The sequence below is a fragment of the Miscanthus floridulus genome, chromosome 10 (genome assembly GCF_019320115.1).
Source record: "Miscanthus floridulus cultivar M001 chromosome 10, ASM1932011v1, whole genome shotgun sequence".
In the NCBI taxonomy this organism is placed as follows: Eukaryota; Viridiplantae; Streptophyta; class Magnoliopsida; order Poales; family Poaceae; genus Miscanthus; species Miscanthus floridulus.
This window is the reverse complement of record NC_089589.1, coordinates 117195155-117210906: the sequence shown is the minus strand read 5'-3', so window position 1 is coordinate 117210906 and position 15752 is coordinate 117195155. Positions and strand designations below refer to the sequence as shown.

The 15752-nt window shown below is 46.5% G+C and overlaps 1 protein-coding gene across 1 annotated transcript; it reads left to right on the top strand.

Annotated features, from left to right (window-relative positions):
• Nucleotides 1-15107: 15107 nt before the first annotated feature.
• On the top strand, nt 15108-15521 carry LOC136489391 (uncharacterized). The gene has a single exon (XM_066486040.1). The coding sequence runs from the start codon at nt 15108-15110 to the stop codon at nt 15519-15521; it is 414 nt and encodes a 137-aa protein (XP_066342137.1).
• Nucleotides 15522-15752: the final 231 nt, after the last annotated feature.

Below are 15752 nucleotides of genomic sequence, written 5' to 3'. Positions count from 1 at the left end.
TTTGTGACAGTCCTCATACCCCTTTTCTTATATCTCGGTGAATCTCGATCCCTAGAACGAACGAGACTTCACCAAGATCTTTCATAACAAATTTTGAGGACAAAACTTCTTTGTCTCCTGTAGTAGACTGACATCACTACTAGCAAGTAAGATATCATCCACATACGGGACAAGGAAGATAAACTTCTCATTCTTAAACTTTGTATAGACATAATTGTCCTCTACATTCTCTTTAAACCCAAAATTCTTTATTGTCTGATCAAACTTCAAGTACCACTGTCTTGAAGCATGTTTTAATCCATAAATGGATTTCTTTAGGCGGCATCCCATTCATTCTTTCCTTCCATGACAAACCTTTCGGTTGTGCCATGTAAATATTTTCCTCCAAGTTCCTGTTGAGGAATGCCGTCTTTACATCTATCTGATGTAATTCTCAATCGTAATGTGCCACTAATGCCATTATCATTTTGAAGGAAACCTTACAAGAGACTGGAGAAAAGTTCTCATTGTAATAAATCCCTTCTCTTTGCGTAAAGCTTTTTGCCATAAATCTCACTTTATATCTCTCTATATTCCCTTGAGAGTCAAGTTTTGTTCTGTAGACCCATTTACAGCCTACTGTTTTGGCTCCTTTAGGAATTATTTCCAAAGCCCAAACTATATTGGCATTCATTGATTTCATTTCATCTTTCATGGCCTCAAGCTATTTTGATGAATGATTACTTTTCATGGCTTATTCAAATGAGGTGGGATCATTCTCTATTTGAAATTCTTTAGTGTTGTACACTTTATAATCAACAGGAATAGCTAATTTACTAACTCTTTGAGACCTTCTAGTGGCCTCCACATTTGGCACATCTTCTATTTGAGGCTGTTGTTGCTCCCCCTCATGTGTGGTAATAGGTTCTATAGGATCCTGAAGAACAGGTTCCTCATTTTCATTCATTGTTGCCACAGGTGGAATAACAACAGGTGCTGACACCATAGTATCTTGCACTGTCGGTGCAGCGACAGCATGTAGTGAGAAAATTGGCTCATGAATCATTGGAGTGGGTGCATACACCTGCTTCACTTCAAGGTCAATTTCTCGAGCTACCATGCCCCCCTCATCTTTTCATCCTCTAGGAAAACAGCGTGTCTCATTTCCATAAACTTTGTGTGTCTCTCTAGATAGTAGAAATGAAAACCTTTTGACTTTTCTATGTAGCCAAACAAATGGCAACTTACTGTTTTGGGATATAACTTCCTAATGTTTGGGTTAAATACTTTAGCCTCAGCAGGGCTCCTCCACACACACGCAAGTGGTTTAGTGAGGGTACTCTTTCTGTCCACGACTCATATGGTGTTTTGGGCACCGACTTACTTGGTACTCTTTTGAGAATATGAATGGGGTTTTTAACGCCTCCATCCATAGACTCAACTGTAAGGTGGAGTAACTTATCATACTGCTCACCATATCCATCAGGGTATGATTAATTCTTTTAGCTACTCTATTCTGCTGAGGTTCACCCGGTATAGAATACTGGGCTACTATGCCATTCTTTTAGGGTATGCCGACTATAGTACTCCCCCACGGTCAGACCTGACTATCTTAATCTTTAATATCTTAAATTTATCCAATGCTTCTGTTCTTTCTTTGATTGGATAAATATAGCCATAATGGGAGTAATCATCTGTGAATGTTATGAACGGATCATAACCATCCACACTCTTTACAGGAAAGTTGACCACAGATGTCTGTGTGAATAATCTGTAAAATTCCTGCGCTTCGTTTGTCATCTTTCTTAATCTTCTTTACATACTTTTCTTTTATTGGATAAATTTAGCCATAATGGGAGTAATCATCTGTTTATGAACGGATCATAACCAACCACACTCTTCACAGGAAAGTTGACCACAGATGTTTGTGTGAATAATCTGTAAAATTCCTGTGCTTCGTTTGTCATCTTTCTTAATCTTCTTTACATACTTTTCTTTTATGCATTCCCTGCATTGAACTTAATCTGAGAGCTCTAATGGAGGAAGAATATCATTCTTAACTTGTCTTTCTATTCCCCCCTCGAAATATGGCATAAACGACAGTGCCATAATTTCGACAACGCATCGTGAGCTCTCTTATGCCACCATTTCCAGAGTAACACTCTGTCACCAGCTGCTTTATCAGCTGGGTAGCATATGTCTTTGAAGAGCCAGTGAACTGACTCTTTATTCTATCGAGGTACTCGGTGACTGATACACACTCTGGGATTGAGCCCACAATTGCAGGTTCAATCATGTTCTTTATCACAGCCAAAACATTTCTTGTTGGCAGTGACCCACTTCCTATGCATAAAAGTCATAGGACTATCTTTTGGGATTCAAAATCCCTCTCTTTAGTTGCCTAAGTGGCATCATTCTCTTTGTCTCCCTCACTGGTGCCACATAACTCAGTGGAAAACGCTGAGGTGACTACCCAGTCCACCTTAGACAAGATGAAAACCAGGTCAAAACTTTTCTTAACATAAAAATAACACCATTTGCATGCCTTGATTCCAACGTTGATTAAAATCAAAACATACAACTATTCTTATACACTAATTCTACATCACCGTTGGGCAGAAATATAATTAATGCATAAATCTTTAACTTTCACAACTGTTCTTACACACTAATTCTACATCACCATTGGACAGAAATAGAATTAATGCATAAATCATTAACTTTTATAACTGTTCTCATATACTAATTCTGCATCACCGTTGGGTAGAAGTAGAATTAATGCATAAATCATTAAAATTATCAACTTTTCTTATACACTAATTCTACATCACCGTTGGGCAGAAGTAGAATTAATGCATAAATCATTACAATTATGATATTGTTATTAACAACGTTGGTCAGAAAATAACAACATCATAATCATATCGAAACTCTTTTTCTCCAATTAAATACCACATTGGTTCAAAATAACTGGAGAATCAATAATTTCTTTAGCAGCGGAAAACTTTCTTTTTCTCTAATTAAATATCACGTTGGTACAAATTAACTAGAGAATAAACAATTTCTTTGGCTGTGGAAAAACTCTCTTTTCCTTGAATTTTACCCACAGGGAAAAATCACTTTTCTATTTTTCTTTTGAGCCAATTTGCATTTTTCAATTTTCCAGGAAAATGAAAAAAGAAATAACGGGCTCAATCCTTCTCTATCGGCCCAAAAACGGCAAAAGCCGGTTCGGCCCATCTGTCCGCGCGTGCACAGGCCGCACCCAGGCCGCAACCTGGGCCTGGGCCGGCAAAGTGCCGCGCGCGCTCACGCCCGCCTAGGCCGGCGATGGCCCGATTTGATCTGCGCCGTTGGTTCTGATTGGACGGTCGCACGCGTGGATAGGGAGAACAAAACCCCACCCATGGCCGCGCCCTCCAAACCCTAGTCCATTTCTCTCTCTCGGCCTCTCTCTCTTCGCTCTCTCATGCCGAGTCGCCTCTCTCTCTTCGCTCCTCACAGCAGCGAGGCGAGCGCAACCGAGCGAGCAGCGAGCGAGCGGGCGGTGGAGCGAGCATGGCGCCATTGCCGGCCCCCTCACCAGCGCGCGTGCTCCCCAACGGGTGAGCACGCCGCCGTCGAGCGGCCAGGCCGCGGTGCCCCTTTGGCCGAGCCCGACGAGCAGCGCCCCGACTCGGCTCTTCTTCTCCCACGCCGGCGAAGGGCCGGTTCGGCTCTTCTTCTCCCGCACCGGCGAAGGTGGGTCTGTCCCCCTTTTCCCTTCTTCCCCGTCCCTTCTCTCTTTTGGGATTAACCCGTGGTGGGGATGGGGTCAAAATTAGGGTTAGGGTTTCGCTTTTTGATTCGATTTTGTCGATTCGGTTTTCTGTTCTTTTGATTTCTTTTCTTTTCGTTCATCCGAATGTCGATCTAGGGTTAGGGTTCGGATCTGACCCCTGTTCTTTTTCTTTCTTTGGATTTTCCCTTTCTTTTCTTTGATTTCTCTTTTTCTTTTCGGAGTTCATCCGAATCGGTTAGGGATGGGGATTCGTTCTAGGGTTAGGGTTTTGGCTCTGTTCATCTTAAGGCCGAAACCTTTTCTTTTCCTCCTTTCTTTAACCCAGTTAGGGTTAGGGTTCAAGTGCCGAGAGCCCTTCCTTTTCTTCTTCCCCGAGCTTTCTGCGCGGGTTAGGGTTAGGGTTCTTGAGATCCTTTCCCCTTCTTCTCTGATCCGAACACGGATCTATTCTTTTCTTGCCGTGTCAGTGCGGCACTTTCTTCTCTAATCCAAACATGGATCTGTTCTTTATTGCCGTGTCAGTGCGGCACTTTTCCCGCGCAGTGGCGGTGGTGACCGGGGTTCTAGTGACCTCCGCCACCCCCGGTCCCTTTTTCCGTTTCTTTTACCCGATTAGGGTTAGAGTCACACAGAGGCAACCTAGCTCCGATACCATTGTTAGGATCGATGTGTACCTTTCTGTGACCATAGGATCGGGTAAGCATCCTCGTCTCCTCCGTGGATGCACCTCAGCGGGTAGACGTCGATGCCGTCGGTGTAGTAGGCGTCCATCGCCGTGGAGATGATCACTAGTGGCCCGGTGTAGACCCAGTGGCGCTGTGGTGACCTGTAGTGGTACAGTAGTGATCCTGCAGGGGCGACGGTGGTGGCGGGGCACATCCCGTCGCTGGCAGCACTTCTTTAGGATCGGTTTAGGGTTTTCTCTGTAGGTGGGTGTGGCGGCTCCGGTCAACCTCGTTACCCGAGCCTAGTTCCCCACTCCTCTATATATATGTGCTGTGCGACAGGGGCCCACCAACCAGTTAGGGTTAGGCTCCCCCGATCAGGGAGCAGAGGCAAGGGCCCAATAGGCCGTTGGGCCTATTGGTGGAGATCAACTAACAAGCAGTACTACTAGGAGCTGGTTACCTTTCTGTTTTGGGAAATTTTGCTCAGGAACATTGCACAAACGTCTAATATGCTGTTGGACACCGTCAACATCGAAATTAGTTGGCGGACATTACAAATTTCTGGTTCTTTGTCCAGAGACACCGTACCGATTATTTTATACATTTTTTAGTTTTGGAGAGAGAGAATGTGGGGGGAATGTCTAAATTGCCCTCGTCTTCAACCTCTGGCACCTCCTTCCCCGAGCTCTTCACCATGCCGTCCCGAGTCTGACTGTGCGCCGCCGCCACCATGTCCAACGCCACGCCGTGCCCTCATCCCCGGTGAGGCCGTGTGCCCCTGGCCAGGTCCCTGTCCCCCGGTCGCGCCCTCGCGCCCCTGTCCCTGCCGTCCGCCATGGTCGCACCCCGTCCCTGGCGGCCGCGTACCCCCGACCATGTCCCCGTCCCTGCCCGCGCCCCCATCCCCCACAAGAAGAGAAGACCGGTCGCCGCCGGAGTCATGCTATCCCTGCAGGAGAAGGCGGGCCTGGGTCTCCGACTGACGAGGACCGCGTCAGGCTTTTCCGAGCTCCGACGTTGGCTGCGGCGAGGCGGAAGGCGAGCGCACGACTGATGCCGTTCTAAAGAGCCCCACCGCGTGCACCTATGCCTGCACCGCCGGATCTGTAGGAGACGGACGAGGACGAGCTTGTCCGGGCTCTGGCGAGCCCGCCCTCGGCGAGGCCCCGCCCGCCCCCGGCACTACGTCGGCAAGGCCAAGGATCAGAGGGAGCAGGCCACGGGCAGGCGGCTTGTAGCTCTGCAGGCTAGCGAGCGCCTGGCCGGAGCGCCTCCCACCCCCACCCCCCACCCAAACGTGCACAACACTGAGCCATGGCAGAGAGACAGAGGTGGAAGATGACTCGCAGGGGCAATTTCGTCTATTCAGCGCCCTTTCTCTCTCCCAAACCATGAAAAATGAATATTTAAATGGGTGCGGTGTCCAGCAGCCAAGAATCATGATTTTATAATGGTACTGGGCATATTTTGGAGTTGGCGGTGTCCAACAGCATATTAGACCTTTTTGCAATGTCCTTGAGCAAAATTTTCCTTCTGTTTCTTGTTCTATCCTCTTATCAGACGCTTGTATTTCCGTTTTCTCCATAAATGGAAATGGGGAATGGCCTCGCGTTGGAAAAAAAAATACACTACTACCTGACGACAGTCTTATTAGAAGTATGTGGCAATGACAAGGGGGGCACACATCATCAGACATTATATTCTGACATGAGGGACACAGATACATGCTGTGGTCAACAGCGTTACACGGGACGCGAGGAGCGATGTACCATCCTGTGGTATGGATTGCCAAGCTGTAACTCTTGTTCTCTCATCTCCCTTCGGCAATTGAGTTGCCTCCAGAGACGAGACGACTGATCATTCCTGGTGCAACGAGTGTATATGGAAACTGTCACAGTGTGTATGGAAACTGTCAAGAAAATGGTGTTGACCCCAATGAGTTCGTCCAAGCGCGACGCTTTAGCTGCGTTACTCTCGACGGATCTGGTGAATGTGGAGGTGCTTCCTGAAATCTAAGTTCAGGCATCTTCATCGTCTGCTTCCTCTGGTCGCCGATAGTGTGGTTTCATAGTTAACTAATTGCAGCTTTTTTTCCTGTGGTAATCTCAGGATGGTAATCTCAGGATTACCACAGAGCCATGTTTTCAATCACTATGGCATGTTCTGGAATGAAGTCAAAACCTAGTATTAGGCACTGCAACTCGGGCAAGTCTCCGAGTTTATGCAGATCATACGTCACTTGATTGTTACAGATGGTGATTTGCACGAAAGATAGATAAAACAAGAGCCCATTGATCCACTGTGGAACACATGCAAATCTTCCTGCTGTCACCTTGAACTTCTCAAGCCTCCTAAGCGCATCATACTCTTCGAGGAAGCCCAGGAACTCTATCAGCCTGTTCGCTGGGTCATAAACGATCGTAAATTTTTAGCCAGAACAGTAATTTTCTCTCACACCAAATTAGTCAGCAGTAATAATCTATAATCGCAGCCGAAGAGGCAACATGGCGCCGAAGAGGCAGCCGAAGAGGCCAGGGACTCGAGGTTTTTCCACCTGCCAATGGATGACGGGAACGCTTCACAGTAGTCTCTGTCAGTGGACAGGTGAAAGGACGATGTAACTGCGAGCACCCTCAACTCTCGTAGATCACCGAGAGCCCTGACGAAGCTGGGTGTTGGGTCAAATCAACAGTGGGTGTCTGTAGATTGATAAGATGCCGTACATCGTGCGGCATAGCTATTTCCACGGAATTAATTGTTCCTTCACCACCAACGAGAAGAACCTCCAATGTACCCTGTAGGCCCGCAATTTGCTTTGGCAGCTGGCTTATCCGTGTCCCTCTTAGATGCAGGTGCCACAGATCTGTTAGCTCGAACAATTCGAGTGGGGTGCTCACTTATCTGCGTGTAACTTTACATCCCAATGTCCTCAGAATCCGCAGCTCCTTGATCTCGCGCGGGAGCTTGTGGACTTGTGTATTCCTGATGCTTAAATAGGCCAAAAAGATCATTTTGCATAGCTGCAGTAGGTCCTCATCCTTGAGATTCTCCCAGCCTTCGAGATCTAGCACCACCAAATTGATAAACTTTCCAGAGGGACTAGAAAAACTGGTGCGGCAGCCTGTGTAGGCCAGGATTATTTCTTTTGTTCTTTACTTGTATGGCGACACAACTTCTTATATTATATTTGAGATACTAGTGCCTGTTCACGGTTAGATATGATAAGTACTACCATTTGCACTCTCATGTAAATATAGGAGATAGGGTTTTCTAAATGGTTAGCTTTCTGAAGGCATTCCACATAGATTCGTTGTATGTATGGGACTATTAGTTGTTCTCTTTAACAATATGTGGTTGCCAAATAGAAGCTACTTAGTTTTTTTGTGCATAGATCGAATCATTAACAATATGTCTTAACACAAAATTGTAGACAGTCTGTACCGGAATTCCAGCAGAATCGATTGTATCGTTGATAGAAATCATTTGGCTGGTTTTTTGCAAAATGATCTTAACCATCTCTTATGCCAAGTACAGGTGAGTAAAAACACAAAGGAATTAGCAAAATAGGCCTCACTCATAGCAATATTCATAAGAGTTTGGTAACCCTCTTTTTTTCGCTACCTAGGTAGTGAGTGAACTGTAAGGAGATAAAGCAGGTCAACAAAAAATCATACCACTTCAATAGCAAGCATTGCAGCAAGTTCTTCCACCTTGTCTGAATGCTCATTCATTATTGCCTCTGAAAATCTTAACCTACAGGAATTGACGAACTAACAAATATTTAGATGTTGCAGGCATAAGTGATGACAAAAATAGCAGATGTAAGAATTACTACTCTATATTAGCAAAAAGACTATTGCTACTATTCTGAATAAACAGGTGAAGACACTACTAGAGAAACGGGTTTTAGTCCCGGTTGGGAAGGCCCTTTAGTCCCGGTTTTTCCAACCGGGACTAAATTCCCGGGACTAAAGGTCCACACCTTTAGTCCCGGGTCTGGGAACCGGGACTAAAGGTCACCCACGGAAGAAAAAAATAAAGGAAATCCTCGAGGCCTCGCTTGCTCTACGTGAGATTCGAACCCAACACCTCTCTCCTCGCGTGTAGGTACATTACCAACTCAACTGCACACCACTTGTGACAGAGTCATGTGCGCTCTCCTTTTGAATAGACTCGTGGGAGACCTTTAGTCCCGGGTAAAAGACCTTTAGTCCCGGTTGAAGACACCAACCGGGACTAAAAGGTCACCCTTTAGTCCCGGTTGGTGTTACCAACCGGGACTAAAAGTTGGTGAACTTTTACTCCGGGTTGGTGACACCAACCGGGACTAAAGATGATTTTTAGTCCCAGTTGGTATTACGAACCGGGACTAAAAGTCCTTTAGTCCCGAACGCAAAAAATATCGAGACTAAAGGCTAAAATCGAAGTGGGTGAAAGTTCTGTTTTCTAGTAGTGAGAGAATGATAGAAAGTTTGGTGATCTAGGGCATGTTATCTATTACATGACATAAATCAAAATGTGTAGTCATTTATGAAAATAAGCTTAGCGTTTTGGTAAGCAGCACATTGGAATTCTAAAGTTGGGATATTTTGTTGTGTTCATATAAGGAAACAAAGGTGACACTACAAGAGTTCAAATCCAATCTTCCTTTTTTGAACTGACTGATTAACATACGAATAGTTTGCAATAATGTGTAGCAGGATGGGTCACGTCTGAGACAGTTGACAGGTCACAATAGGTATGAATCAGTGAACTAATATGGTGGTTTTGCTCTGCATAGTTGAACTCTACAAAGATCTACTTTAGGTGGTTATACCTTACTCTACGTCTTCATGAAGGCACTGCATAGGTCTCTAAAATTGAATCTTAGATATGGCCTTTATTAAACTGCCATAGTCACATTTGTATCAAACACATCAAGTCGATGAAGGAAAATGGAAAAGGCCGCTGTAACCTTGACCTGGAACTTTTTTTTTTGTACCGAAAGAAACACAGAAAATTCAGAACATAACTGTCACACAAACAAATATAGCATTAACACTAATTACATGAAGGTAAGTGCATATCGACAGGCTGTAGGGTCTATCATGGGCAGAATGATGTATATTAATTATTGGTTCAAAAGATAAGTATGTCGAGCTGTCTCGCTAAAAAAAGGAATAGAATTATGCAGAGTGACTAAAGAGGTAAAATACGAAGATAGACAAAGAAGTAACTGTTCTCCTGATGCCTGCAAGTAGTATGAAGGCAACAAATTTGAAAACTGAGACAGAAATACCAAACATTTATTTGAGTTTGGTTACAACCATTTCCTATGATATATAACTATACTACGAACACCATGGGGAGATGATTTATGTCATGACAACCCGTGACGGGTTCCCAACCCATAGCTCTTACGAAATTCAACAATTATTTTGTCAGTAGTTTCACATGCACTTCTAATCATGTCTATTCTAACCTCAAAGGAACGATGTCAGGTTCATTCTAGTTATAGATAGCTGAGAAATGAAGCTGGCAACACATGTTATAGGTTTTCATTCTTCATACTAAATTGGTCACCTTTAATTTTTGAAACTGTGTAGGCACCGGTAGATTAGTTATTCCAGTCAAGAGTCACTCCCTCTTCGTAGTTTCCTCAACTTCCATCTCAGCGAGCAGTTTTGACGACAACAATACAGGTAGTACTGCAATATTCATACTGAGCAGATAAGGATCATGTTGCAACGTTAATAGCAAATAACTGTATAAACCATTGAAAGCATGCCAAAATGGGTACACTAAATTGCAATGGACAACAAACGATTAGAGTGACCATTTCTATATTCTAATATATTTTTTTTGTTGGGGCATTTCCATTGCATTTACCTATGTCAGAAAAACCTGCCGTGAAATTAAATAGAGCAAAATTGAGTTAGTAAAAAAGGAAAAACAAGCCTAAAAGTAAAGTTGATAAAGCAAGGCACGATTGAGAACCAAGAGGAGCACCTGACATGGCATCATTTTGTTCCCCATCCACACCTCTGCTGGACCCAAGCCCGGCTTCAACTTCATGTTCTGAACCCATGCCGCTGCCCATGAGCACACACATGTTTACTGTAGCACTACATTATCAAATCATGGACTACTTAGGCTTAAAAGATTCATCTCGCAAATTAGTCACAAGCTGTGCAATTAGTTTTATAATTAGTCTATATTTAATACTGCATGCATGTGTTCAAACATCCGATGGGGCAGCGACTAAAGTTTAGGAGGAGAAACCAAACATCCCCTAATCATGTTTATCGAGCAGCCTAGGAGTAACTCTTAACTCTAGGATCCTGACGTTTCTCTAAGAAAGGTCTGAATGATGTTTGGCGTATGTTTTTGATGTACGTGGAGCATGTGTAGCCGAATAACTTTTTTACCTATTCAAATATGATGTAAACTATCCTTCGTTTCCAAATACTGATACTTGGCAATTTTGATCGTGGCACGGAGCCCAAGACAGCCACCTTGTGTTGTAAAAATTGACCAAAATGTCCCTATGTTAAAATTGCTATATAAGAGTGTGTAGAAATTTCTAGAATAAGCAATGGTGAGAAGGGTAGACCCTACCAAGGGCAAAATTAGAAATGTAATCTTGGAAAACGTGTAGTGCCAAGTATTTAGAAGATTGAAAAGTGGTAAAAGTGACAAGTACTTTGATACGGAGGTTGGTATTATCGAATTTAGATCAAAGTCAAACCCAGCGAAGTCCAAGTCTTCACCGCCATGCTCACGAATGAAGTCGTGAAGGACCATAGTAGCGACAACAAATTTCCTGTGAACAGTCTCACCCGAGTGCTTTCATTTCTAGCACATCTATGTACGGATGGTTTCAGACCATACTATCTCCCAACCAATAAATCATGAAGGACGTAGAACATTTCTGTGCTCAACCGAAGCTGCGAATGACACTCACCAGGTGTGTTCAATGTCTCCAGCAACTAGCCCATACCACTGAGGTTGGAAGTCCTTAGGCCCTGTTCGTTTGTCTTATAATCCATAGTTTTCGGTTTGTCTTTTCAGTCGAAACAGTGTTTTTCTCTAACAGCAAATTAGCCATAACAGTGTTACAGCTTGTTTTTTTTCAGCGAAGCGAACGGGGCCTAAATCAATATAACCTGCAGCAAGTTTAGCACCACCCATTGCAAGATTCCAAAATGCCATGCTCTCACTGTTAGAGTCGCTTTGGTCACTACCAGTTTCGTCACTCTGCACACAGAGACAAAAAAAAACATATATATTGCCAATTAGAGACAAAAAAAGCAACACTGACAGAAAAAAAGGACATGCAAGTTGCCAAATAGCAATACATACCTCCTGGACCTCCTCATCCCCCTCAATGTTGGCATCAAATGGGTCACTTTGGGCAATATTCTCTCCACCTCCATATTCACTATCTACATCAAAAGGTTGCTCTTGAGTACTAGGGATAATAGGACTGTCACTAATAGGGTTCCAATGATCTGCTTCCACATTTGTAATTTCTAAACATTTTCCTAAGCAAATCCTCATTTTGGAGAGGCTTTTTCCTAAACTTGCCACACCCTGGAATATATCCTGTACAATAAAAACACAAACATCAGTACATATATCAGTACATACATCAGTACATGTGGGGGGCATGACCCTGGATATGCCCTCAGGGGTAGCCCAGCCCACAAGATGAAGCCTTGCAGGGCATGACTCTAGTCGGCGCCTTCCGCAAGACATCTGAAAGATATTCTGAAAGATACTACAAGATCTGTTAGGATATGTATGATCCCAAGATTCCTGTAATTAGTTATTACTTTCCGGTTATCTCTCAAATCTAACCGACCTGTAACCCTGCTCCCCGGACTATATAAGGCGGACAGGGACCCCCTCCAAACTCACGTAATATCATACGATAGCTAATACAAACCAACAGACCATAGGAGTAGGGTATTACGTCATACTGACGGCCTAAACCTGTCTAACTCGTGTGTCTCTGTTGCCTTCTTGTTCTTGATCTCACGCTCCTTTGCCGATCAATCTACCTTCGTGGGATACCCCTCGGAGGACTGCCGACGATATTCTGTCGACAGGTGGCGCGCCAGGTAGAGGACTATGTGTTGTTTCCTTGTCAAACAAGATGTTTTTTCTGTAGGCTCTTTGTCCCTCCCATAGCCCGCCCAGATCTTCATGGTCGGATCGATCTCCTGGATCATCAACACTGACGGAGTCGGAGAGCTCCTCGAGCCGGCGCAGATCGTTTCTGTGCCGATCATCCCCGCACCTGCGACTGCAGATCCGATCTCAGAACCACCTCCGAGGTCACCTTCATTGGCAACTCGCCGCCCGCTTTCTCGCTACCAGAGGAGGCAAATCAATAACGACGATCTGATCGAGTCCATCGATCGGGTCAGTCTGAAGCTTACCGATTGCCTCTCCATCGCTGAATCGGGCCTAGACACTTTGGTTCAGCGCCGACCACCCTCCGATCTAGATCTATCCTACTCGGAAAACTCCAGGAGTTGTGGCTCTGCCCTTCAGGCTCACCAACGTCGCCGCTACTTACCAAGATGACCTGAGGGGCAAATTCGTCGACCAGGTGCGATGCGCCCATCCACTCACCGACCAGATCGTCATCCAGCCTCCGCCAGTCATCAACATGCTACACATAGGCCGGTGCCAGGAGTGTCCCTCCAGACCATCCTAGAGGAAAATCCGGGCTTCGAGTCTCAGGGCTCTACGGAGACCCTCACTGAAACCTTCACTAAGCAACTCCTTCCCCCACCCTTTCGAGGTGGCATGATCTTCAACGTCAGCGTCGATAGCCCTCCTTGGAACGGTGAAACCAAGGAGGAACGTGTCACTCGTGAGAACCGAAACGTCAACTGCATGCCGCGCCAAGAAAACGAGGCAACCATTGCGAGGGCTGAGGCTGCTCGAAATAATTGGCTCGATTCACAAGGAAGGCCACTCCCGCTCCACTGTGACCTCGACGAAGAGTTTCTCCACGTTGACGGCCACGACGTCTTCAAGACTCCAAGCGCCAATCTGGCAGTGGCCGCTAATGAGCTCGCCCGCCTTGCGTAGACGCTCGAGCTCACCAAGTTCGCCGCCATGCTTAAAGCAGCACACTATCAGGTTAATGAAATTCGTGAGGATCAGAGACCTTCGTGCTCTACGAGCATGATTCACTGATCAGCTGTGCCGAGATCCAATCACCGCCCCAGTCAAAGCCGTTTCACCGACCAGTCACTGCCACTCCAGGGGGGAGCCAGGGGCCACCGCGCTGAAAACTATCGCCAACACGACCAAGAGGTCGAACAAGACGCTCGAGTGCACCATAGCAACCTCCGGGATGCACGACGGCGTATCGAGCAACGTCTCTTCGGTCGCCATGAAGACGAAGTACGCCACCGCCAGGAGTACGACCAGGTGTATGGGCACTCGGACTCAGCTCTCGAGCCGATCGACGTCGGCAACGCTGCAGCTGACACTGACCACAACCCCGAAGGGCCCCCAGCGTTCACGAGGGTGTTCTGAACACTTCAGTGGCCCCATGGCTTCAAAATCACTAGGGTCGAGCCCTACAAGGGAAGGATGAATCCAACACAGTGGCTATAGGCTTACGCCACTGCTGTCCGCACCGCCAGAGGAGACACCAGTGTCATGGCGAACTATGTCCCCGTCATGCTCACGCCAGCCATCATGAGCTGGTTTACCAGCCTTGCCCCAGAGTCCATCGGATCCTAGGAAGAGCTAAAAAAGTCTTCACTGACAATTATATGACTATGTGTACTCGGTCGGGCACCAATCATAATGCCAACCATATCAATCAGAAGCCGTTCAAGCTCCTCCGTAGTTACATCCGACGCTTTTCCGAGATGATGAATTCTATTCCCAATATCACAGAAGTTGAAGTTATCACCGCCTTCATCCGAGGACTCCATCACCGTGAGCTTCGTTCCAAGTTCAACCGCAAACTGCCCATAGGGATTGGTGAGATGATCATGACCACCAACCAATACGCTGACGCCGAGGAAGCTGAGGTGTGCTTCAATGAGGATGCGGACACTCATCGCCCACCTCGCCACTACGATGACCACCCTGACGACCAACACCACAATGACCGCCGCTGCAGTTACCATCATGATAGCGGCCGTGATCGAACAGAAGGACCCAAGTCTGGCCAAAATCGCCGCCGCCAGCCAGACCACATCGTCGCTGTCGTCAGTCAACCTTGCACCAAGCACAACTACGATGAGCAATACCAAAAGATCCTTGATGGCCCATGCCCTCTCCATAAGAACGCCAAGCACAAGATGAAGAACTGCCTAGGCTTGGCCAACGAGTTTCAGGACAAAAAGCTAGAAGACGACACCAACGACGGAGCCGGAGGCTGCCGACCACCTGGGGGCAACAACAATGCCTTCTAGGACCACGACAAGGTGGTTGCCACCATCTTCGGGGGCCTTGCCTCCACCGAGAGTAGAAGAGAATGGAAGCTCGCCATACGGCGGGTGCTCTCCGTCACTACGGAAGACGCCACCGCCAACCCCAGTTATCACCCATGGTCCGAGGTCCACATCACCTTCACTAGGGCTGACCAGTGGGCGGACATCCCCTACACAGGGCGTTTCCCCCTCGTCCTCGATGCTACCGTCCAGAAGGTGCTTTTCAGAAAGATGCTCGTCGACGGGGAGGGGAGTGCTCTGAATCTCCTCTTCGTCGGAGCCCTAAAGGAGCAGGGCCTCGGGCTATCAGATCTCACACCCTCCGACTCCTCCTTTTGGGGTGTGGTACCTGGTAGGGCCTCCAAACCACTTGGAGAGATCACACTACTAGTACAGTTTGACACAGCAAGCAACTACCGCGTCGAACACATCAACTTCTACGTCGCCGACTTCAACACTGCCTACCACGCCATACTTGGTCGGCCAGCTCTGGCCAAGTTCATGGCCATACCGCACTACATGTATCTGGTACTGAAGATGCCTTCGCCTGCAGGAGTTCTGGCCCTACGGGCCAACCTCTCCATCGCCTACACCTGCGAGATAGAGAGTCTCGCCCTTACTGAAGCCACCGACCTCTCCATCTAGATGGTTAGTGTGGTCACTGAAGCCAAGACGCTACCCACCGATGACATGGAGACCCCAGAGCAGGAGCATCCCCGTGCCTCCGCCAAGTCCAAGGAAAATTAAGGAGGTCAGCCTTGGCCTCGACGACCCCTCCAAGACCATGAAGATTGGGGCTCACCTTGACCCCAAATAGGAAAGTGCGCTCGTCTCCTTCCTATGTGCCAACACCGATGTGTTTGCTTGGAAACCTAT

What these genes read in the sequence shown, in the direction of transcription:
- LOC136489391 (XM_066486040.1), top strand. Translation starts at nt 15,108, where the DNA reads ATGCTCGTCGACGGGGAGGGGAGTGCTCTGAATCTCCTCTTCGTCGGA.